This window comes from Monosiga brevicollis, genomic scaffold, assembly GCF_000002865.3.
Source record: "Monosiga brevicollis MX1 MONBRscaffold_35 genomic scaffold, whole genome shotgun sequence".
NCBI lineage: Eukaryota > Choanoflagellata > Craspedida > Salpingoecidae > Monosiga > Monosiga brevicollis.
In genome coordinates this window covers 210,655-233,814 of record NW_001865072.1, presented here as the reverse complement: position 1 = coordinate 233,814, position 23,160 = coordinate 210,655, and the positions used below count along the sequence as shown (strand labels likewise).

The following is a 23,160-nucleotide window of genomic DNA, read 5'->3' as shown; positions in this document are numbered from 1 at the left end:
ATGATGATGATGAACTGTCTCTCTCTCTCTCTCTCGCTTTCCTCTCTCTCTCTCTCTCTCTCTCTCTCAATTCATTCTCTCTCTCTCTCTCTTCTACTACTCTCGTTGGTTGTTGTTTGTCAGTGGTGTTTGTTCCTTTTGTTGTTACATGTGGTAGTTGTGCTTTTCCTTTGTAGTACTTTGCTCTTTACTTCTCTCTTCTCAAACCAATTCATCTCTCTCCTCTCTCTCTCTCTCTCCTCTCTCTGTTTCTTGTCCGCAATATCACAGTTTTTTTAGAACAGGTGTTGTAAACACGATGATTCGGAATGAAAACAAAAGAATTCTTCACACACAAAGAGAGAGAGAGAGAGAGAGAGAGAAACGGCAGCGCTGGCTGGCCTCTCTCTCTCTCTCTCTCTCTCTCTCTCTCTCTCACTCTGAGTCCGCTTTGCTCCGTGTTGATGGGTGTGTGAATCGGTGTTGGCCTCATCATGGATCTGTGGTGGTTCTTGGCTGTGGCTGTGGCGTTGGTTTGATAGCGGGACCGGTCGATCATGGCTGGTGACGGATCCGAGGTACGTTGTTGTTCAAAGATGAGAAAGGAATGCGTTGCTCTTGCCTGGTCCTTGTTGGTCTGGTACCGCGCGCGCTGGGGGCGGGGGAGGGGAGAGGGGCAGATAGAAGGCTGATGATGGTGGTCTTGTTTTGCCACGGTGCTCTGCTGTGTGCTGGAGCAGGCCCCCGAGGTGGCCTCCACAAACTCGGGCGATCCGCTGATTGAGCACGACCGCCGCACAACTCAGGATGACGGACGCCGCGCCACACGTCCCCTGGACGCCAACGTTCACGAGCGACTTTTGAGTGCAGGCCGTGAGAACTCGGTCAACTACACTGCTGAAGTGCGTACCTCAAAACACTTGATCAGGCACCCGCGTGCGCACCCTGCCATAACTTGGTTCCACCCGCCGCCTTAGGAACGTGAGGCTCGCATTCGCGCTCGCCAGGAAGAGGCGGCGCGACGAGAGCTTGAGCTAGACCTCAAATATGATGCCGGTAAGCCCCAGTGCCTTGCCCCCCACCTCCTTCTTTCTACTGCTTTCCACGAACATGGACCGGGGGATGTCCATCATCATCAATATCGCGCTGAGCTGCACAGCCACTACCATCTCTGTCTTGCCTCACCCTGCGACACAAATCGGCTCGGTAACATAGAATCCGTGTTGGCCCTGATCAAGCCCGTATCTGCGTGCATGATCGTGGTCATTGCCACCATCCGTTCAATCACCTATTTCAGCCAGAATGATACCCAGTTTGCATACACGCCCTTTGAAAGCAACGGTGGTGCCGGTGAAAGCAGTGGCGAGCGCTTTGGTGGCGCCGTCCTCAACGCCCTCATTGTCGTCGGTATCGTCATCGTGATGACCTTTATCCTTGTCATGCTCTACATTTACGAATACTACAAGGTGCATCCCCCCTTCACCCTTGTGGACCTCCAGCCTACCGCCTTGCCTCGATGATGCACGATCCCGAGACCGGCAAACCTTTCCTGACTCCTCTTGCGTGCTTGTCTCGCCAATGCCCAGATCATCTATGGTTGGCTAGCCCTCTCGGCCTTGCTCCTCCTGTACTTTTTCAGCTACCAATACATTGAGTGCGTCATGTGCACCCGCCGGTGTGGCGCCAAAAGAACCCCGTCTAGCTTCATCATCCGTATTCGAGCGCTGACCGTCTCTCTTTGCCCATGCACCATAGACAAGTGCTGATTGCTCACAACGCCAGCATCGATTGGATCACCATGGCCTTTATCATATGGAACTTTGGCACGGTTGGCTTTATAGCCATCTTTTGGCGCTCTCCGCTAGCCGTGCAGCAGGTCTACTTGGTGATCGTCTCGGCTCTCATGGCGCTGGTGCTCATCAAGAACGTGAGGCCCGCCTCGCGCCCCTTCAACCCGCCTTCAGCGCGCCGCCGGCTTTTCTGATGCCCCTCCTCTGTTTTAGCTTCCCGACTGGACGACATGGGTGCTGTTGGCAGCCATCGCCATTTATGATCTCTTTGCCGTGCTCTCCCCCTGCGGTCCACTCAAGTGTCTCGTCGAGGTGGCCCAGGTAAGCGCCCAGCTCCGAGGCCGCTCGAAACTTGTCGTGTGTAGCTTGCCTGCTCATCGTTTCTGACGTTTGCGAGCACAGGAGCGGAACCAGCCCCTTTTCCCCTCGCTCATCTACTCCAGTACCATGATGTGGACCGTGACAATGGCAGATGTGGGCGATTCCAGCTCCAACTCGGCCACCATCGAGAGCCAGCCCAGAGTGGCTGACGGTGGTGCCTCCACCCGCGGCACAGAAATGACCAGCATGAGCAGCCAACCGCGAGCTCGTCAAGGCAGCCGCGCCGATAGCGAGGCCGATGATGGTGCACGAGACATTAGCACATTCGCGGCCCCGCGCGGCGAAACTCGCTCCACCAACCAAGCTGCACCTGCCTCGCAACCGAGCTTTCAGCCCGACGATGAAGACGGTCAGTCGAGTCTCCAGTGCATGCGCTTCCATCGCTCTTGCCACCATGTGTTACACGTGATCTGTCTTCCCGACTTGACGCTCTGTTTCCCGGCTCCGCACCTTAGACTCGGGAGTCAAGCTGGGATTGGGTGACTTTATTTTTTACAGCGTCCTGGTCGGCAAGGCAGCTACGGCCCACGAGTGGACCACGATTCTGGCCTGCTATGTGGCCATTCTTATCGTATGTCATGACAGACACCCACACTTGGCATCAAACCACAAGTTGCAGCTCTCACCCGCCTCTCCGGCAAAACTGGGTTGCTTTTGTCATGCTAGGGTCTGGCCTGCACGCTACTGTTGCTCAGCATTTTCAAGAAGGCACTGCCAGCGCTGCCCATCAGTATTTTCTTTGGCCTCTGCTTCTTCTTCCTGACCTCTGAGGTTTTGGATCCCCTCATTGACCGCTTGAACGAGCGCCAAATCTTCTTGTGATTGCGCCGTCGCCCAAAGCTTGTTGCGTGTCAACGTATCGAATCAGTGATTGTGTCTGCTTGTGATGTCCTGTCTCGGTGGGCAATGCCTGCTAGCGTTTTTGAGACCTGTTTTACTTCTTGACATATGAGGAGCATATCGGTGTTTGCTTCCTGCCTGTCTACGTTCGCTTGCCTTTCTGTTGGTGCACGATGGGCTTGACTCTTTGTCTTCAAAATCAACACGAAAATATCACCGCAACAAACAAACAAACAAAAAAAAAAACAAGTTGACAGGCGACACATGGTGTGGTCCTGTGCTTCGTGTGATGGGGGACCCCACATTCAACGTGAAATGAGCTGGATTCTGTTGGATTTCGCGCACGATAAAGAAAACGATGGAGGCTAAGTGCTGAAATGCTCCATTTAAGCTTCATGGAGGTTCGTGGGGTAGTCATCCGGGTACTTGGCAAGATGCTCATGCATCTCAGCCTCCTGGCGCTGCAAGCGTGCCGGCTTGTCGGCGTACACGTCTTCGAACATGTGACGCATGGAAGGCTTCAAACGCGCCTCGGCATCAGCAAATTCCTTGCGAACCTCCTTGCGAATCGTCTAATCACCCCGTCCCATCACAGCAAGAGAAGTCAGGCTCACACAACAGGAGCGACTCTGCCTCACAAGATTCGAGTCAAAGTGGGTCAGCTTACCTTTTGCAGCTCGGCTTCCTTCTCTTCGTCCCAAAAGCCTTGGTTGGTCATGTAGCGCTCCAGACGAGAGATGGGGGTGTCCTGGGAAAAGGTGTCCACTTCATCCATGCCACGGTATGCGGATGAATCATCGCTGGTGCTGTGGTGGCCAATACGGTAGGTCATGGCCTGCATGCACCCCACATCGGCGGGAAGTAATGCATCAAAGTGAGCCATGACGCATGACGGGCCAATGCCGAGGCATGGAAGGAGAAGCGCGTGAATGACTATTGAGGGTCGAGGAGGATTGAATTGCAACATACCTCGATGAGGACGGGGCGTTGCTCCGCGATGGTGCGTTCACGGGCAATCTTGACGGCATTGTACACGGCAAAAACATCGTTGCCATCGACACGAATGTAATCCAGACCAAAGCCTGCTGCGCGGCTCACTGTTGCACCAAAGGCAAATGGTGGAATTTCAGACAACCACCCGCGTGTGAGCGTGATATGGTGTGGCTAAAACGTGGAGAAGCTGGGTGACTGTGTTTGAACAGACACCACTGTCGTACCGATGCCGTCACCGCGATACTGATCCTTGGTGGGGGTGGAAATGGCATAGCCGTTGTTGCGGCTATGTCAGGCAAGCCCGTGAGAAGACGAGACAGGCTGCAGGATTGAGTGTAGACCAAAGGGCTCCCCAGGCACACATACCAAAAGTAAATGACGGGGCAGTCAAGCGTGGCCGAGAAGTTGAGCGCCACCGAGGAGTCACCCTCGCTATCGTGTTGGCCAGCACCAGCGTGAGGCTTGATGATGAGACACACATTGGTGAGGCTGCAACTGCGGGTGGGGCGTACCTGGCAGAACCGTCTCCAAAATAGCAGATGACGCAGTTGCGTTTGCCACGAGTCTTGAGTGCGTAGGCAGCACCAGCAGCCTGAGGTAGCTGGGTTGCCAGGGGCGAGGAAATGGTGTGGAAATTGTGCTCGGCACTGCCGTAATGCACCGGCATCTTGAAGCACAGAATTGGAGAGGGGTTGGCCAGCCATGAGCCGCATGTTCAACTCGGGTGTCGGAGATGGTGGAAGGAGATGAGAAGCCATGCGCGTGAGGTTGTCAAACTCACCTGACGACCGCGACCCAAATCGCCCGAGTTGGAGTAGCATTGGTCCATGACATTCTTCAAGGAGAACCCACGGTACATGAGAACGCCGACTTCGCGATATTGGGCGTAGACCACGTCTTCGGGGTCGAGAGCAGCAGCGCTGCCCAGATGCGTGCCCTCCTCGCCATAGGCGGTCATGTAGAACGAGATACGACCCTGCAAACACAAATGAGCGCGCGGGTCTGGTCAAACTCGGGCAGTGGATCATCAAGCAGGGGCTTTTCCGACCAGAGTCATGCCGCACCTGGCGCTGAGCGTTGTACAAGAGCTGGTCCATCTGGTTGGTGGTGTTCATCAGCTTGTACCAATCGAGGATATTCTGTTGGCTGATCTGCAAGTGGGGTAGCAGATGAAGGAAGCACAAGAGATCAGCAAAACGACCAATTGGAGAAGCTGTTTGAGCGCTAAAGAAATGGCGATCAACTGGTGTTGGAACAGGGGTAGGTGCGAGGGGCCATTGGTATGCACGGGGCAGAAGACTTTTACAGCGAGGGCCAAAACGCACTTCAGAAGGAAACTCGTCCGGTGTGACAATGACACCCTCCTTGTTCATAATCTGGTAGCAGGGCTCGGGCTCATTGTCGATCGAGCGCTTCAGGTTGAGCTGAAGAGAAGAAAGAAGGAGGGTCGCGAGTCAAGCCACGGGTATGAGGAAGCCAGCAAAGCCAAGACAGCTGCAGACCGAGCGGCAAACGGAACCAAGTAACACCTGTACCTCATGCACAAAGCGGCTGTTGGCACCGGGGAAATTGGACATGCCCTGAAGAGTGGGAGTCGTGGAGCTCAGCGCCTAAGGACCAGGGGGAGGGCAAGAAGAAGTGGGCTGAGGGCAATGGCTGGCGAAGAACACATACATGTTCAAGAATCGGCAAGCTGCAACCGAGGTCTGCAGGGCAGGATGTAAGCGCCAGTGCTTACCCGAGACCAGAGTGCCAAGCGAGGCGCGGTCACGCCGCGAGCAAGACCAGCCAGCGCCATGCTGCTGTTGGGAACTAGGAATGAATGAGCGCGTTTGCGCTACCGGAAGGGCCGAGAAGAGGGAACAAGAGTTTGAGCCGGGGCTCCAACCGCCTCGCAATGATCCGGTACACTCGCGTCTGCACAGCACAAAAAGCACAGCAAACCAAACATCCGTCAGACCACCAGACCACCAGACCACTTGTCCCCAAGCTTGCCACCAGCCCTGTTCAGACAAGCGGGCGCACAAGCACATGGCCAGCCCGCATCTGCTGCCCTCTCCCCCGAGTCAGTCTCGACCACACACCCTCACCCGCGCGCACACACACACACACACACGCGCACGCGCACACACACACACAGAGGTGTGCAGACCTGTCTTCCTGCCAAGAACCACTGCCCCCTGAAGTCTTGTCTCCTCAGACCATCAACCACTGCCGCTGCCGTCTCTCTCTCTCTCTCTCTCTCACACACACACACTCTCTCTCTCTCTCTTTACTTCTCTCTCTCTCGTTCTCTCATAGCGCGCACACCTTTAGCACCACCCGTACAGCGAAACTCTGATTAAAGTCACACTTGAGGTTGTATAAACTTTGGTAGCGCCGTGTATGGGTGTTGTAATTGTCAGATTATTTTGACCCGGGGGGCTGAGATGGCGGCAACGACCTCGGTGGTGCTGCGGGCGGTGGTGCAGCTGGAGCAGCGTCTGGCTGCGGCGGGGTTGGATGTGGTGCAGCGTTTGGATACGGCTGTTTATAATAAGGTTGTTGGTTCGGAGCTGTCACTTCCCTATGTGGCTGGGGGTCAGCCAGCGTCACTGTCTGAGGGAGTTGGGCAAGCAGCTCTCCTGGTTGGCAGTCAGCGCGCATTGTGGCCAGCGCTTCAGCGTGACATCCAGCGCTTGGGGCGAGTACCGGAGCATCCCGTGAATGCATATGTCGAACGAGTACGTATGGCGTATGCACTTTTGATTCTATGACCCTGCCATTGCCAAATGTTGATGATACGGTTGAGCGTTGCTTGCTGCTGTCGTTACTACTGTCGTTGCTGTTGTGTTTGGCGTCTTGCCTCGATAGACCTTGGCGCAGGTATGCCAGAATCTACCTTGCCCACACTACGTGCGCTATGCGCACCGCACGGAACCCGGTACGTCTATGCTGCACTTTGCTGGCATTTCGAGACCTTTTTTTTTTTTTTTTTTTTTTTTTTGAGGATTGACTGTAACATGAACAAAATAGGTCAGCTCGTGGCCATGCAGCGGCTGGCTCATGTGGCGGGGCTTGCATACTTGGACGAGACGACGCACCTTTGCATACACCCGGACCTGGGCCCGTGGTTTGCTTTGCGGGCCGTCATTGTCCTTGACGCCGCCCCCGATGCATTGGGACTCGTGGGTCCGCCCCGCACACACACATGGTACGCCACTTTCGTACCAACACTGCACCTAGGTCGCAGATCTCTCACGTCTGGCTTGCCCGTGGGTTGTGTTAGCCCGCTGTCTGCAACTGAAAAGCAAGATTTGCATCAGGCTCTTCAGACGGCGCTGCGGGAGCTTCCCCTACCGCCCTCTGAGGTGCAGCGCTATCATCAGGAACGGCGGGAGCGAGGTGCGTTCCTTGCTAGCGCCCCTGCTTCGATGGCCACCCATTCTTGGGCTGCTTGATATCGTGGATGTTGAATTTAGACGCACGCTTTGGCACCGCCTCTACGCCCTCTATTTTTGGGGGACAATGGTCTGATGCTCCGGTCGTCGAAACACCACTTGACATGTCAATGCCCGATACCACGGTCCCCCGCTGGTGGCGCTGGCTACTCATGAGAGAAGCCATCCCCAAAGGCCAATCGGCCCGATACTCCCAGGACGAGCTCTGGTACTACTATGCCAAGGATCGTCGACCCCTGGAGGTCCATCTTAAGACCCAGACTTGACATGTGAACATGAAAATTGTTCGTTTGTAACCGCTGCCTAATTGAACACAACCCGCCGCCGCCGCCTCTCTCTCTCTCTCTCTCTCTCTCTCTCTCTCTCTCTCTCTCTCTCTCTCTCTCTCTCTCTCTCTCTCTCTCTCTCTCTTCCTCGCTTCCACCCTCCTCCCACTTCACCATAACATGCGTTCCGAGCTTCTCTCATCTCTCTCTTTTGCTGTTTCTCTTTCTCTAACCAACCAATCTATGCATTACTGCAACTTTTTTGTCAGAAAATTTACCCGGATGGCGCAACTGCTTTTGACACACACACACACACACACACACACACACACACACTGCTTTCATCAGCTGTCAGGCTCTCTCTCTCTCTCTCTCTCACTCAAGATAGACACGAGGCGGGGGTTGTTGGGGGGGGGGGGGGGTCTGGTTGTACCACGAGCTTGCGTTTGTGGGCGGGCTGAGTGTCATTTTACCGATCTGAATCTGTGCGACGGGTTTGAGGCAGTTTCTTGGGGGTGGAACTTGACGACTCTGAACCAGGCACAATGACGCGAGAGGAAGAGGCTGCCCAGACACTGGACGTGATCATCGTGGGGGCTGGTGTCTCCGGCTTGGCGGCTGGTGCTGCCTGTGCCGCCCAAGGGCTGAGCTACCTTGTATTGGAAGCCAACGAGACTGTTGGTGGCCGAGTGCGCAGTGCCAGCGGTCTGTCTGCGTCCGCCTCGCTGGCCCGAAATAATTCACCAGTTCCAAGATGAGATCATTGTACCCACCCTCATGCGCTTGCCCACCTCCGCAGGCTTTGATGACTCGCATCAATTCGAACTGGGTGCGCAATTTTTACATGGCCGTGATCACGAATTTTATGCCGCTGCACAATCTCAGGTATGCACTTCTGCCCCCCTCCCTGGCCATACCCAACCGCTTCTTTGGTCAATGCTCAGATCGGGTCTCATGGCCCGCATGACACCAAGCAGGATTGTCAACTCAATCCTTTGCACTACCCTGACCGTGTCCTCGTGGGCACCAAGCTCGAAGCCTATCATGATGTCACTGCTGCGCCATGGGCTGAAGCAAAAGATGTTTGTTTTCATGTGCACCCCGCCCTCTTCATCCAGCGACCCAACCTGTGCGACCACCGTGCCTATGCTTTGACACTCGAAAAAAACGCTTGCAGATACTAGACACCATGCTGGAAGACTCGACTCTGCAAGACAAACCAGGTGCTTTCCTATGCCTGGCACAAAGCTGGGTTTTTGTACATGCTCATCGCTCATCCACGAAAAAAAAAAAAACTGTGTGCGCGCAGACATGACTGTGCTCGAGTATCTACAGCGCCAGGGGGCCTCGGAACACGTCCAAGCAGCCCTTGATAGCCTCTTTGCAAATGACCGCTGCTCGCACATCGAGGCCATGGGTCTGCACGAAGCCATTCTCGCGGAACAAGGTCTGTTGTGGCATCGCAATAGTATCGGCTATTCCAGCCTGACCTCATCTTACTGCCCTCGCACGCACCACACGCACCACGCACCCACTGGCTCTCCACACTCATTTGCACTGGTGACCGGGCTTAGAATGGTCTCACGGCGAGGACGAGTACATTCCTGTCCCAGGCCTTTCAGCTGTGATCCAGAACGTGTTTTCGCACGTCTCTGTGCGCACGGGTCCGTTTCGTGTGCATCTCTTGAGCCGGTTCACTGCCCTCCGACACCAGCATCTGCACACAAACAATCCTGAATACCATGATGCTGCTTCCTGTAGGTGCGCCGGTGGCCAGCGTCAAATATGATGCCCTCACGGGCTGCACTCTGGTGCTTGCAAACGGTGCACGTCATGATGAGAACCAGCCTCGCACATATCACGCCCAGCGTGTCATCGTGACCGTCTCTCTCGGCGTTCTTAAAGCGAACCACATTGTGTTTGATCCCCCGTTGCCCGAGCCCAAGCGGGAAGCCATTTGCCGTCTACAAGTATGATTGCGCTCCAATTAGCTGAGTATGCCTAACCCGCCTGACTCGCTCGCCCTCGTCAACCTCACGCCTGCTCGGCGGCGATGGCAGTTCTTACCGGCCAGCAAGATTTTCTTCAAAGTGCCCAGCGAGCTTATCGATACCCACTTTGATACCATTACCTGCGCCGAAGGCTGTCTACCAGAGATATGGCGCCTGCCGGTACGTAAGGCCCCCACCTTGACGGCTCATACACTTTCTTTTCCTTTGAGCTGCACTCAGAGCTACCTCTGGCACCCACCTCCCCGTGCCTCACTTGGCTTTTGTTGGTTTGGTATGTTTCGTTGTTGATATATTTACCACCAGTTCAAGACAGTCGATGGCGCCACCATCATCGTGGGCTTTGTCTGTGCCCGTGACCCGGCGTCGACTGCCCCCGGCTGCGACTGCGCTCCCCAAAGTCCAACCACTTGCGTCGCTTGCCGACCAGCTGACTTTGATGAGGCAGCGTGGTCAGACTTGACGCCAGAGCAGCAGCGCTTGTTCAGGTGTGCGCATGGATGGCGGCGCAGGCGGGCTGCGACCTGCACACCCCGCACACCCCGCACAAGCCTGGAGCAGGCTTCCACACTTCCACACTCATCCACTTGCCGATGTTGATGCTGGTACGCCATGCTTTCGCAGTGCCACTGGTCGCCGACTGGCTGAGATTCTGCAGACCCCGCTTTACGACAGGATTCAAAGCGTGATTGCCTTTGACTGGGGCGCTGATCCTCGCACTTTGGGCGGGTATGTTGGTTGCCGGTCTTGAAGCCGTCTCGCTTCGCATGGCCCGAATCTTGTGTGCGCGCTCATGCAGCCATCCCGCTGCTTCAGCTACTCGTCTCCATCCCTTGATGCCTGTTCGGCTCAGTATCGCAAAGCTCTGGCTGCCCCTGTGGCGGACCGCCTTTTTTGGGCTGGCGAGGCCACTTCGGACATTGTAGACGTCACCATTCAGGTCAGTGATGCCATGTCCCCGTTTGATAATTTTCGCATAATTTTTGCTCTTTTTTCTATAATTATTGGATGATGCTTCGTCATCCAGCTTTTGAAGCGTCGTTCTGGTTTGCTTGAGCCCGAGCGGTGCCATGTGTAATCTCATGTGTGCGCTTTCACTTGTGGGTGACTTGCAGGCTGCCGCACAGTCGGGTCGTCGAGCCGTCAGTGACATTTGCTCGCATCTTGCATCTCTGTAATCGATCACCATTAAAACGACAAACACAATCGGGCACAGTGTCTTTCATTTGTGTAATCATTTTCAGAGTTGTCCTGCCTTGCGGATTTCACACTCGAGAAGCCGAATTCTCGTACTTTCGTTCGCACTGTTGCGTGTTGATCCTCAAGAGGGCCCATCCACGACGACGGGACCACCAACACCATCATTTGTTTTTTTTTTTGGGCTAATATAATTATGCACAACATCCTCTAGATCACTGTGGCCACGTTTCCAAAGCTGATCTGCCGCGCCGGGCTATTGTCGGTAAAAAAAGTCAAAGAGCGCGCAGCGCAAGTCGCGACTCGGCATCTATCATATTCGGCATAGGAGTGACACACACAGGGCACACTGGGACGCAAGAAGAGTATCTCACACGGGAAGAACGGCAGGAGTCGAGAGAAGCACACGGTCCTGTGCAAGTCGGCAACTCGTCACATAGTACCATGTTTTTTTCCTGATGATCCACTCCCTCGGCCTCGCGGAAGGGGGAGCGAGGCAGATGGCACCAGGTCTGCCGAACGGGAGCGGCGCCGCTCGAGGGGGTGCAATAAAGTACCCGGGCGCCCACTCGCCGCTGATGCGGGTCGACGTCCCACTTCTTTCGGCATTGCATGGTGCATGTGATGGTGTGCCGCAGCTTTGAGTAGAATTCGCCTTCGCTCGCTCAGCGAGCGGGATAGGGCGCGTCCAGGGGGTCGCAAGCCGTGTTTATTCACGGTACGCTTGCGTGTGATTCGGCGTGTCAAATGCTCACTTGATCTCTCAAGATCAGATTCAGGCGCTTCGTCCGATGACTCGGTCAACAGCTCCATGTGCAGTGGTGAGCTCATCTGAACGGGAATCCGACGCATCGGGCCCACGTGCTCGTCAATCACGTCGGGCCGCTCCGTTGTCGCCACCTCTACCATGCCACCTCCACCGCCGACGGTCACAATTTCCTCCTGGCACAAATCAGGACCGAGCAAGCAATGCGGCGTCAGCATGCCCGCGCACATGTGTACGTCAAGCTATCTGCTTTGGCAAAGCCCAAGCATCAAACATAACAGAAAAGTGACTGAGCAGTGCCACGGCGAGAGGTCTTACCGCATGCTCGGGGCCGCGTACTCGCACATTCTCTCGCATCATGTGCAGCGTCATGGTTGAAGTGTTGTCTCTGTGAACGTGCAAGGGGTTGGATGAGCGTAGGCACTTTTTGCAACCACTGATTGAGCAAGATAAGATAAGAATGAGAAAAACAGACCGCAGACGTGGGCGATTGGAATTGCTGTGAAGGGAGCTCGGTTGACTATCTCGCGCAACCTCGTCCAAATCGGTCTCTTGTGTTGGGCTCTTGGCCGTGCTTCGGTTCAGGGTCGATGTGCCGTCTCCCTCATCTGCTGCCTCATGCTCGCGTATAAGCTGCGAAATCATCCACCAGTTCAGGATGGGAGAGATCTTGCTCAGCGCGCGTGCAGACTCTTGCTCCTGCCGACTTGGCTGGAAGAGGCGTTGAAGGGCATGTTCGCGATTGTAATCATGACGTAGCTATGGGAGACAGCGCGTGCCAACGGTTTATGGGTGGCAAAAAGGTGAAAACGCAGTGCGGCAACACAAAGTGCCCCATAGTGGGAGTCAAGCTTTGGTATGGGAGGCACAAAAGAACGCCGGCCACATGTCGATAGCCTATCACGGCTACTTGGCTTTGTCTGATGCAGCAAGCAAACCTACCGTAGCTTTCAGCTTGTGCATTCCAACGAGATCAAAGTGGGCCAGCTTCTGCAGCTTGGCCACATCGTTAGTGTCCATGACCGTCAAGGCTGCGTTAAAAAGACAAGTGCGCAGAGAGAGAGAGAGAGAGAGAGAGAGAGAGAGAGAGAGAGAGAGAGAGATGGAGAGAGAGGGAAGAAGCGAGCATGAGTTGATGACGCTCAGTTTCATCCAAACCAATTTGGCGCGCAACACGGCCAGAAAACGGAAGACGAACCATCTTCGTGCCCGCCAAGCTCTCGCCGCCACGGACCACGACGACGATGAATGCGATACACCACCACGTCATTGTCATCTTCGTCAACATCAGCGTCTGACTCTTCGTAAATCTCAATGTCTGAATGGTCAAAGTGCACAGTGGCCTGTCGGGTAACTTCGGCAAGGTCACGCCCCAACAGCCCTGAGCGATGCAAAAGTCCATCAGAACCGCGTTGGGCCAGCTCTCGTCGAATAATGCCCGTGTCCTTGCATGCCATAATCTCGATTTGGCCACTGCAGGTGTCAAGTCGTGCAGTGAGAGTGATGCAGGCATGCGCTGGGCACGTGCGTCGACATAGGCTTACCCATCGGGAGTGCGACGTGTTTCTCGCTTCGACAGAGTGGATGCAGTGGAGGCGGGTATGTGCTCCAACTCTGCCTGAGCTGAGTGCCGTGCGCGGCGCAAAGTCTCCGCCAGTTGTCCCGTGCCGGAAAAACTACTCCGGCGCCGATCCTGCTGCAAAACAAGAGAAAAGGAGGTCGAACGCTGGGGGCGCCGTGTGGTTGGGTGACCTGGAACCGGGCTGTTGTTGACAATGGGCTCCCTCAAATTAGGGCTGTCGTTGCGCGCGGGCAGCACGTCGTTCTCACTAGGCTTGCGATTACGGCGCACTGCTGAGCCAGATGGGACTGGCAGGGCTCGTGGGGTCAGGGGTGAGGGCCCTGGTTCTGACGTGCTGGGCATAGTTTCCTCCACCTCACCGACTTGTGCCCCTCTTGTTGTCGAAGGGTCGGCATCGGTTCTCCATGCAATGGAAGGTTCATCAGGCAGCTCTTCACTTGTTATGTTGCTGCCGTTGCTGCGGCTCTGAATGCTCACGCGGCTTTTGGTTGAGAAACGGCGCGACCCGCGCGAAACATGCGATAGGCGGCGGTGGCTTTCCGCGTAATGTGCCTCCACCTGCTTGCTGGCACGCTGAATCAGCTCCTGCGCCTCTTTGGAAAGATTCCCCATGGTTTCTGGCGTGTCAGCCTGTGGCACACAGGTAAAGCGGCGCAAAAGTTAGGGGCTTGTTGGCAACAAAGGCGGGTAGCCCGTCGCACAGTCTTGGCGGGTCTGAGGAAACGTACAGCGCTAGAGACGGCGCGCGAAAGCATGTCACCATTCATGCCCGGTTCGTCAACTGGCGGTGGTGGCGGGGCATCAGGAATGACCACAAACGCCTTGTGCAGATCATCCACAGTCAGCCCCTGATAGCGGCTGCGGAAGCCAATGAACATTTCAATCGTGACGGCCTACAGGGAGAAATGCAGATGCCCCAAAGAGCCAACCCAGGAATTGGCAAGCAACACGTAAGAAGCGGTTCCCGCGACACAAAAACACAAGAACAAAAACAAAACAAAAACAGCAATGAGACGCCGATGCAGGCCAAGTAGCATACCACAAGCAAATCCATCAGAATCATGTTGACAAAGACATAAAAGACCACGAAGAAGACTGCGGCCCGCCAGCCCACGAGCTCAATGACCGAGTTCATGGCATCGTGCCAGTTACTGAAGAGAGAAGCAAGCACAGAAGCATGGATAGGATGAGCGCGTCAAGTTGCCGCAACGGCTTGGCCTGGGAGAAAGGCAGCGGCCTAGACTGTCGAACCTGCCCGTTAGGGTTTGGAAAAGCGCAAACAGTGCGCAGCCCAGCGTTTTGAAGCCCGTTTCACATCCAAAGACGTCATAGTACATGTCATCCTGGTCAGCTGGAGGAGTTGGTGGAATGAGGGATCCTCGTATTCAAGCGTTGAAAAGAAGGCAGGCGCAACGATGGCGTTGACTTTGTCACAAGTGTACCAAGCGCAGGCTGACAACGGACCTGTATTGGCGTAATCGTGAAAGATTTCCACACCGATCACGCCAAAGAAGTACATGACAACCATCATCAACAAGCTCTGCTCGTGGGGCAAGCGCACAAGTTGTGCACAAGCGGCATGCAGGCCCTCATGAGCCATGGAAAACATTTCAATGCTATGAAAACGGACCACACAGCCTTGCACTCACCAAGTGAAAGATCACACCGGAGACCCAGTAGAGTAGCAAGAGACCAAAGCGAGCGTCAGAGGAGAGCCAGGTAAGGCGAAGAAACAGCAAAACGTTTGCCACAACGGCCAGGAGATTGGCTTCATGGACCCGCAGGTTGGCCGCTAACAAGAGGACCCAAGCTGCAATGCAACAACTCAAATCCATGGCCTTGTAGAAGCGACGCGTAAAGTCTTTCCATCCTTCAGACACAATCTGTGGCCAGAGCGAAATGGATGCTCAGTTATGTAAAAAAAAAAGCCAAAAAAAAAATAAAATAAAAAAGCCTACAACTAATAATAACAAGCACACCATCGTTATAGCAACGGAACGGGCGGCTTCTGTACCTCGAACAGCACGTCAGCGAAAAGGATGGAGGCCAGACCCAAGTGGACGGCGTGGAGGACGCTTACAAGGTGTGGTGACATGCCACGCCAAAGGATGCAGGTCAGCAGTGAATTGCTCAGCGTGAGGGTCATTTGCCCAAAATGGCGCCATTCATGGTTGACTAGCCTGAGCAGCAATGCAACAGTTGGCACGGAGCAAATACAAAGCATGCATAAGCGACTTGAAATGACAAGCAACCAGGCTTGCGCGACGTCAGTCGCACCAGTCAGCAGCGGGCCGTAGCCAGCGAAGGTGGTGGTCAAACCAGTCGGTTTGATGCTCGTTGTCTTCCAGCTTCGTGACGGTGAGTTGTAAAATCTCTCGCAAATCCATAAAGTCAAAGGGGTCAATCTGGTGATGATCAGCGGCGAAGGGCAGGTGTGCGTGAGGTGCGAGGTGCGGAGCGCAGTTTTGCATGCCCGGCGGCGACAGTCGTTCACAAGCTCGGGCAGAGTCGGACCTTTCGATTTCCATCACGATCAAGTAGCTCAAAGTAGAAGCGCATTTCTGGGCGTTCCGCTTTGGGTCGAAGGACCTTCATAAAGGTGGAGAACTGAGCAAAGGACAACCAACCACGGCCATGGGTGTCAAGCAGCTGAAAAGCTTTCATGAGACCTGTCAAATCGCCCAAAGGAAGTATGGTTGGTAGCGTTTGTTAGCACGCGTTAAAAGGCTTGCGCTGCGTCTTGGCCAGTTTGCGACATTCTGGGAACGGTTGGAGGGCGGCGCACGCACCCTTCCATTCTTTCTTGCGCTCTTGGCGTACTTGTTCTTCGGCATACTCGAGGTAAAAGCTGACAATCTATGGCGACACAACGCACATTACACACCGCAGGCCTCGGCGTCAGCCACCCGCGGGTGTTGCTTCATGCTGGCAGCACGGCGCAGGTGGTGTGTACATTGAGGTCGTACCAGGGCTAAGATGATGGAAGTCAAAAAGACGACTCCGGCATAGACAAAGATAAAAAAGTAGACGAAGCTGGCTTTTGAGTCTTTCCAGGCGGGCAGCGTAATCATGGGAAAGTTCTCGGTGGTGAACAGGACGAACATGCGAAGGCTCGCCACGAGCACGTTGTCAAAAGCGCCTTCAAGCACATCCTCCTCGGGATTGTCTTCGTCGAGGTCTTGGTAGTCAGCCGCAAAGAGAGTCACGCCCAGGACGGCAAAGACGAGGATGAACCCAAGAAGCAGAAGAAAGAGTCGCCCCAAGCGCGGAAGCATGGCCGTGACGATGGAAAAGATACGTCGAATGTCTCGATGACGACAAATTAAAATGGCTGGCCGTAAGCATCGAGACCATCGTGGAAAGCCAGCGCCGGCCACGGCTATGAGCCAGTCGAGTATGAACAGGGTGACCAGTGTAATTTGAACACTATGGAAGTGAGGCATCGGGTCATGCGGGTGCAGCAACGGGTTACATGGGGCAGGCAATTAACCAGTAGGATAGAGAGAGGGGTGCCGTAGAGGGAGGAGAGGTGTAAACGCTTTCATAAAAGCATGTCACTGTGCCGTTTTCGACAGTGGTTTGAGGGGGAGGGTAGCAAACAGACCGATGCCATTTTTTGGAGACGTAGACGCGCGCTCCCATATACACCATCTTGAGATAAATATCGATACTGTAAACCTGCAGAGCAAGAGGATGTTTTGTACAATGGCATGAGAGTGTTTGTCAAGCATGGGCCCATTTGCATGTGGGGAATGGTAGGCTGGAGCGGCTGGCAAGTACGGATGTGGTCAAGTTGGACAGGAGAGGCAAAGGGGCAACAAACAGGTGCTGAGAGAGCATCACAGCGAAAGTTGACCACCTACCGCCAGACAGAGAAACTCGAGCGCATAGCAGACGGCAGATGCATGACCCCAGGTGGGGGGTTCCCAGAACGCGAGGAAAGCATGGACAAAAGCCACCAAATAAATCATGTGCGTCCACATCTCATGGCTGTGTAGCAAAAAGCACAGCTGCTTGGCTTGGTTCGCAAAGTAGAGGTTGCCGCGCCCGTTGGCCAACCTGAGGAAAAGGCGCGAGCACCATCCAAGCATGGCAAACCGGCATCATGATTGCTTTAAGCGTCGGGGCATCAGGGAAGAGGTGCTGCGAAACAACAGCTGCCGCATAGCGGCTGCAGCCATTGTACCACGTCGTGGTTGCCGAACGCACGTACCGCCCATCCATGGCATCGAGAACGTAGTTGTAGGCGAGCGCAATGTGCACAGGGGTCTGGGAGACGTGCAGTTTGTTGAGAGGGTCATCCACAAGATCCTCGAGCGGCCGTTGCAGGGTGCGCTGGGGCACCTGCCCTGACGTGGCTTCGCCTTGCACCACATCGCTGGTGGCCCCGCCATTGGGTGCCACCCGGGTCCGGTTGTCCCACAGCCGCATGTTGCCCAATGGCCAAGGCGGTCCGGGAAAAGAGCTTCTCCTCTAGACACACGCGAGGGCAAACGGCACGATTGCAGCAGCGGTGTCGAAGACCATCGCCATTGCGCCCGAGCCAGCCTCTGCCACCTGATATAATATCTCGGCCATGGGCCGGCCACGCGTCGCCGTCTGCACGCTGTCGACACCAATCGCTCCCGCCCACAGCAGCAGTACCACAACAACCTCCAAATTAGCTGCAACAAGTTGATGGAAGCAAAGGCAGTGATTGTTATATAAAATGTCAGAGTTCTACAATAACTTTAAAGATCGCGTTGATCCTCCTTAAATCAGCAAAAAACATCCGAAAAATACGCGGAAACTCAGAGTAGCCAAGCAAACACCTCTTCACAACAGCAAAACCGAACAGCTTGACCTGACCAAGTCAGCTTGCTTGCATGCAAATTAGAGAGTGTCCGCCGAGAATTGGTCGTCCGGTTGGCACGATGAACTGCGGATGTAGGGGGAATTCAGCACGAGCTACAAACAGGAACTGCCCTTGCTCTTGTGGTGATGCGCTTCTGCATTGGCCCTTTTCATGCGCCCCTACAACACCCGACTCTCGACCATCATCTCGATCTCTTTCCCTGAGGGTCCTGGCAACTTTTGTGCGTCAGCTTACGCATCTGGCCGGGCGTGAGCCACACGTCCCACCCATTCGCCGCGTCTGGGCCCCTGCCACTTCTCTCGGGTCTGCATCTCCAACTGGGCTTTCATCCTGCCTCCCCACTCGTTTTGCTTGCCCTAGTCCAACTCCACTCGCTCGTCTGCTTTGCAGGCGACGGCGCGCCCAAGCCGAACTGTTTCAGAAAAGCATGGGCCGTAAGGAAAAGCGAGCCGCGGCTGCGGCCGCTGGCTCCACCTCCAGCGGGCCCACCATCTCCTCCTCGTATGTGTTTGTTCCTTCGTTCAAATGGCAGATGTCTTGCTTTCTTGTTTGTCCCCGCTCAACACCACCCGTGCTGTATCTGCTAATGCGCAGGCAGCCACACAAGCGCCGTGGCTTGTTTACCCTGCGTCGCGCACCGCGCATGGCTGGCACCTCCCGCGAGCAACAACAACACCAGCATCAAGTGCAGCACCACGAGCAGCCATCACAGCTGCCGCCCCAGGTGCGGCAGCTAAGCAAGGCCACCCGCAAAGGTACTTCCAATAAAGGCTCGTCCCGCCACATCCATTTCGCCGATGATGTGGATATTCAGGACCAAGCCATGGCCGATGGCTTCTTGCCGTCGCTCTCCAACAACTCGGATGACCTGGGCCTGGGGGACTGGGCAGCTGCGGCCTTTGAGTGGGATACAACCGATGTTACCCTCTCCACCAGTCGCGGGCTTCACTGGCTCCAAAAACTGGGCGTGGTCTCGCGGCACTTTCGTCCAGAAGACCTTGATTCAACGCAGCGCCGTGTCATTGACGACATCATGTCCAAATTGCACCAGGTGCGACCATGTGGCTGGGTGTCTTTCCTGCGAGCTGTCAATGTGTTCTGCTCAGTTGCTCACGCTGGGTCGCCAAACTTGACCCTTCTCACTTGCGCTTCAGAACAACATTGACGAAAGTGACATTGAGCGGCACGGTGAGGAGGTATGTGGCCTGTGACACTCGCCCTCGCCAGCGGCTTGAACCACACGCTCCCCTGCAGACGCAAACTCACGGCCCACTCGTGTGTGTGTGTGTGTGTGTTCCGTGGCACTGCAGGTGCAACAGCTGTTGGAGCAAGACATCGAGACCTTGCTTATGGTTCTTCCCGCCTCGGTAGGCTACTTGCTTCAGGCCCACCCACGCCATCATGTTGTCTCAGCCCTCACGCGCACCACCCGGTCGTTGCGCAGCGTCGGCCGTCTGGACGGTTGGACATGGCGGCGGCAGCGGCGGTGGCTGCTTCCTCACCCGTGCATACAACTTCCCCGCTACGCGTGGGGACAAGCATGAGCGGTTTACCTTCTAGCCAGACAGGCAGTTTTCGCGCGGCCACGCTTAGCACTTTCCAGATCGAGAAGCAGGCCTACGAGGACACGATTCCCATCACTGAAGGACGGGCACGAACTCGCATCGAGCCGAGTCAGGTGGCAGCAGTCACCCACCGCCTGGCCCGGGCCTGGGCAGTGGGTGCCACTCCGCTCCAGGTGCGTCCACGCGCGTCTTTGCCTTGTCGTTCGTTGGTCTCTTTTCTGCGCGTCCATGGTCTTCTTGCCCACGTTAGCCAGCCCTTCCAACGAATGCTTTGCTCACTTTGAATTCTTGATGGGACGATTCATTTTTCAACCACCTTTCCTGGCTAGATCAATGAGCTGCTTGATCGTGAAATTCAGCAGCTGCTGCTCATGTCGCGTGCACGGTTGCAGGCAGAGATTGTATCTTTGCGTCACGAAAATCGTAGCATGCGCCACGCGCGCACTGGGCAGACCGAGCTGGGGCGTGCATTGGCCGCTGAAAAGTCCCTGACGGCCAAGCTGCAAAGTATTTGTGATGAGCGCGACCAACAGGTGGAGGCTCTGACGCGCGAGCTGCGTCGTGCCAACGACGAGCTTTCCGTGCTACGAGCCGCAGCGCCTGCTCGCCAGTCCACAAAGGCCCAGGAGAAAACAAGCGAGCCGGAAGGTGCCAAGGAGGCACTCGGCGAGGGGCAGTCTGCAAGCGAGGCAGAGCAAAACCAGCGCGTGCTTGAATCTAGCTTGGAGGATGACCTTGTTTCACCAACATCTCCCACATCTGGACCACGCTTCTCTTTTTCAGCGCATGGATCGGACGCGGCCAAGGCAGCCCTATTGACCACGGAGCCCTTTGGCCTTCGTCGTGCGTCAGTGCGCTCGGCTTTTTCCGAGCAGATGTTCTCCATGGGGTCGCAGACCTCGCTTCTGCAACAAAAACAGTCGATGCTTTTGAGTGACCGAACACCCGACCGCGTCTCGGCCACGTCATCTTTTCGCGTACGTTAGCCTTTTTTTTTTTTTAGTTTGGAAGGTCAATCAGGGCGCGTTTCAGTGCAAAGCACCGGGAGAGTCCGCAGTCGTTCCCTGCTTCACGCAAATTCACTTGCACTTGTTGCTTACCACAGAGCTCGCACGCCGCCATGAATGATTCGTCGCGCCTGGACGAGGTCCTACATGAGCATGGTGTGCCCAAGAGCTACCGTGGCAACATTCTTTCCCACGTGCGTCGGAGCGGGCGTCGCAAGTCCCCCTTGACCACGCCGAGCAGCCTGGCTACCGATGGTGTCTTGGTTTAGAAGCAACCGCCGCATCTTGGCGTGATTTCTCATTCCCGGCCCTTCTCACTTCGAGCGGGCTAGATTGGGTAGTCAACAGGCGATTAATTTCTGTTCATGTCTACTGGTCTGCTCCGATACGGCCGTCATCCTCGTGTCCGACTGGATTTCCCTGGATTGTGTTTGATCTGCATGGTTGTCCGCCCGTTGGAGCTAGAGGGAAAGCTTTGGCAGCACATAGCCAGCATGTAAGCCGCCTGTGTCATACGTGGGTTGGCTGTCTGTCGGGTTCATGTTACATGTACACTAAAAGTCAATCTAGGGTCTTGAGTTGACGTGACATGGTGCATGATAAGAGTCGGGATGATGCTCTGAAAAAAAGACACACTACGTCAATTGGTGCTAGTGGCGAGTCAGTGTGGCCAAAAGGCAGACTTTTGTGCCGCAGTGCAGCCCTGGACGGCAGGTACCGAGGCGCAATTCACTGTCTATTTGCGGGCCGCAGGCCCTTGCTCCAACATTGTTTTACATCACCATTCCCTCAAAAAGCACCTGTGGTGCCGCTGGTGATGACAACCACGCAAGACATCGGTACTTCGGCTCTTATCTGTGGCGGTGGTGACGATCGTCGTCGTCCTCCTCGTCGTCGTCCAAATCGTCATGGGGCAACTGCTGAGAGCGCAGGAACGAGGCCATGATGCGGCCCGATTCCTCCTCTATACAAAGGCCCACAGCCAGGCACGAAGAAAAGCGGGGCCAAATGAGGCGAAGCGGGGGCGGCAAGAGATACAACGGGTGTTGGATGAACATCCCGACACGGAGCGCGTATCTAAACCTCGATACAAACCGAGGCGGGAATCTTCAGAGGGATCCAACGGAGGCCGGGCGTTGAGGATGGTGTGGCCACCAGATTGCATGTCCTCGGCGAGGCGGCGCAGCTGAGCTTGACGCTCACTTGTTTCAGCTTCAACCTGTTGCAAGAAAAGGAAGGGGGGGGGGGGCGTAATGGTGGTGAGATGATGCTGGGGTGTCAATGACGGGAGAGGTGGTCCGCCAGGCCAGGGCCCGGCGAGCAGGGGCCGATGAAGGTCGCACCCGCTTTTGACGCAGTGTTTGCAGCATGGTCTTGTATTCCTCATTGTACTCGACCACAGCGGCATCAACGGCTTCAAAAAAGTCGTCCATGCCAGCCCCAGTAAAGGCGGACACAGCGACGGCGCGGAGTTGGGTGTAAAACTCTTCGAGGACAAGACCCATGGAGCGAGCCAGGGTGGCAATGTATGTGGTTTCTGAGGCGATGGCTTCGTTGAAAGACTCGTAGTCCTTGAGCCAGTCCAAGGCAAATTGGGCGTCGACGAGATCACTCTTGTTGAACACCAGGACAAAGGGAAGGCGGGTCTTGTAGCAGATGCTGCAGGCGTAGAGCATGTTGGACATGAACGTGACGGGGCTGACGCATCGTGCTGTATCCACGACGTAGGCGACAACGGTGGGAAAGGTTGAGGCCAAGGTCTCGGTGATGATTTGGCCCGAGGCAGACCAGGTGAAGACCTCAATTTGGCCTGGCGTGTCCATAATCATGTAGTCGTGTGTTTGAGAGCGTTGCTCCAACAACGCCATCACCTTTTGTTGGTCCGCCGCGCGACACATGAGACAGTGAGCAGCAGTCAGGTCAGCAAGGGCCTAGCAGAGCTTCGGAGTAGTACACCCAGGGCTAGCTAGGCAGAGCCTCGAGGCAGGGCGGTAGCTGGCTCACCTGATCAAACTTTGTGGCAAACAGGTTGAGGCTGGTCACAATGCCGCCGTTGGGCCCAAGACCATACTGCTTCATCACCTCTTTGTAGTTGACAGTGTCACGGATATCAATGTTGGGATCGAAAGGAACCTGGTAGACGGCTGGGTCGAGGTTGACGAGGTACGTGGGTCGCTCCTTCTGGTGCAGGTGCGCATGAATGCGTTGCACAAAGGACGTCTTGCCAGAGCCAGCCATGCCTAGGCACCATGCAACCCAGCGCTGATGGTCAGCCTGCACGCACACGCCCAGCTGGTTTCAATTCTAGTTGCAGAGTGAGGCAAAGCAGTGTCAAGGTGGCAGACCCTACCAATGCAAATGATGCAGGGGGCCTGGTGCGGGGTTGCCGAGGCACTTGGCGCTTCGGGCGCTGCTGCTGCCGTCGGCGGGACGGCTGCGCTGCTCTCAGCCGTGGTCGGCGTGGCGGTGGTCTGGGCCTCTGCCATCTTG

General features: G+C 55.5%; 7 protein-coding genes across 7 annotated transcripts; 3 read left to right on the top strand and 4 right to left on the bottom strand.

The window, feature by feature from the left end:
- On the top strand, positions 1 to 2,972 carry MONBRDRAFT_29512 (uncharacterized protein; the record flags this gene model as incomplete). The annotated part of the gene is made up of 13 exons (XM_001749978.1): positions 1 to 104; positions 177 to 254; positions 280 to 439; positions 522 to 557; positions 720 to 881; positions 957 to 1,035; positions 1,195 to 1,445; positions 1,566 to 1,654; positions 1,735 to 1,906; positions 1,983 to 2,090; positions 2,172 to 2,499; positions 2,606 to 2,721; positions 2,817 to 2,972. 13 exons carry the CDS (start codon positions 1 to 3, stop codon positions 2,970 to 2,972), a joined length of 1,839 nt encoding a protein of 612 aa, XP_001750030.1.
- A 338-nt stretch (positions 2,973 to 3,310) lies between these two features.
- MONBRDRAFT_38974 (uncharacterized protein) lies at positions 3,311 to 5,902 on the bottom strand. The gene is made up of 11 exons (XM_001749928.1): positions 5,722 to 5,902; positions 5,519 to 5,593; positions 5,309 to 5,407; positions 5,048 to 5,134; positions 4,765 to 4,959; positions 4,496 to 4,650; positions 4,350 to 4,415; positions 4,208 to 4,269; positions 3,960 to 4,087; positions 3,658 to 3,825; positions 3,311 to 3,562 (listed from the first exon to the last, which is right to left on the bottom strand). The coding sequence occupies exons 1-11, from the start codon at positions 5,779 to 5,781 to the stop codon at positions 3,377 to 3,379; spliced, it is 1,281 nt and encodes a 426-aa protein (XP_001749980.1). The 5' UTR covers positions 5,782 to 5,902; the 3' UTR covers positions 3,311 to 3,376.
- Positions 5,903 to 9,000: 3,098 nt separating this feature from the next.
- On the top strand, positions 9,001 to 10,876 carry MONBRDRAFT_12126 (uncharacterized protein; the record flags this gene model as incomplete). The annotated part of the gene is made up of 5 exons (XM_001749977.1): positions 9,001 to 9,136; positions 9,451 to 9,659; positions 10,005 to 10,186; positions 10,515 to 10,638; positions 10,814 to 10,876. 5 exons carry the CDS (start codon positions 9,001 to 9,003, stop codon positions 10,874 to 10,876), a joined length of 714 nt encoding a protein of 237 aa, XP_001750029.1.
- A 275-nt stretch (positions 10,877 to 11,151) lies between these two features.
- Positions 11,152 to 16,518, bottom strand: MONBRDRAFT_29509 (uncharacterized protein; the record flags this gene model as incomplete). The annotated part of the gene is made up of 17 exons (XM_001749927.1): positions 11,152 to 11,205; positions 11,493 to 11,837; positions 11,980 to 12,097; positions 12,137 to 12,420; positions 12,604 to 12,878; positions 13,070 to 13,134; positions 13,206 to 13,873; positions 13,972 to 14,136; positions 14,283 to 14,394; positions 14,495 to 14,594; positions 14,708 to 14,783; positions 14,893 to 15,126; positions 15,324 to 15,423; positions 15,563 to 15,648; positions 15,758 to 15,850; positions 16,064 to 16,099; positions 16,210 to 16,518. The coding sequence occupies 17 exons, from the start codon at positions 16,516 to 16,518 to the stop codon at positions 11,152 to 11,154; spliced, it is 3,120 nt and encodes a 1,039-aa protein (XP_001749979.1).
- Positions 16,519 to 16,711: 193 nt separating this feature from the next.
- MONBRDRAFT_29508 (uncharacterized protein) lies at positions 16,712 to 17,674 on the bottom strand (the record flags this gene model as incomplete). Its single annotated transcript, XM_001749926.1, has 3 exons — positions 16,712 to 16,921; positions 17,107 to 17,302; positions 17,457 to 17,674. The coding sequence occupies 3 exons, from the start codon at positions 17,672 to 17,674 to the stop codon at positions 16,712 to 16,714; spliced, it is 624 nt and encodes a 207-aa protein (XP_001749978.1).
- Positions 17,675 to 18,525: 851 nt separating this feature from the next.
- On the top strand, positions 18,526 to 20,939 carry MONBRDRAFT_12123 (uncharacterized protein; the record flags this gene model as incomplete). Its single annotated transcript, XM_001749976.1, has 5 exons — positions 18,526 to 19,149; positions 19,253 to 19,294; positions 19,543 to 19,836; positions 19,993 to 20,640; positions 20,769 to 20,939. 5 exons carry the CDS (start codon positions 18,526 to 18,528, stop codon positions 20,937 to 20,939), a joined length of 1,779 nt encoding a protein of 592 aa, XP_001750028.1.
- Positions 20,940 to 21,299: 360 nt separating this feature from the next.
- Positions 21,300 to 22,908, bottom strand: MONBRDRAFT_34382 (uncharacterized protein; the record flags this gene model as incomplete). Its single annotated transcript, XM_001749925.1, has 4 exons — positions 21,300 to 21,634; positions 21,766 to 21,889; positions 22,014 to 22,541; positions 22,675 to 22,908. The coding sequence occupies 4 exons, from the start codon at positions 22,906 to 22,908 to the stop codon at positions 21,522 to 21,524; spliced, it is 999 nt and encodes a 332-aa protein (XP_001749977.1). The 3' UTR covers positions 21,300 to 21,521.
- Positions 22,909 to 23,160: the final 252 nt, after the last annotated feature.

What these genes read in the sequence shown, in the direction of transcription:
- MONBRDRAFT_38974 (XM_001749928.1), bottom strand. Translation starts at nt 5,781, where the DNA reads ATGGCGCTGGCTGGTCTTGCTCGCGGCGTGACCGCGCCTCGCTTGGCA. An exon ending in ACAGCCGCTTTGTGCATGAG is followed by an intron (nt 5,408 to 5,518) that starts GTACAGGTGTTA and finishes TCTTCTCTTCAG; the next exon opens with CTCAACCTGAAGCGCTCGAT. An exon ending in CGGACGAGTTTCCTTCTGAA is followed by an intron (nt 5,135 to 5,308) that starts GTGCGTTTTGGC and finishes CCCCACTTGCAG; the next exon opens with ATCAGCCAACAGAATATCCT.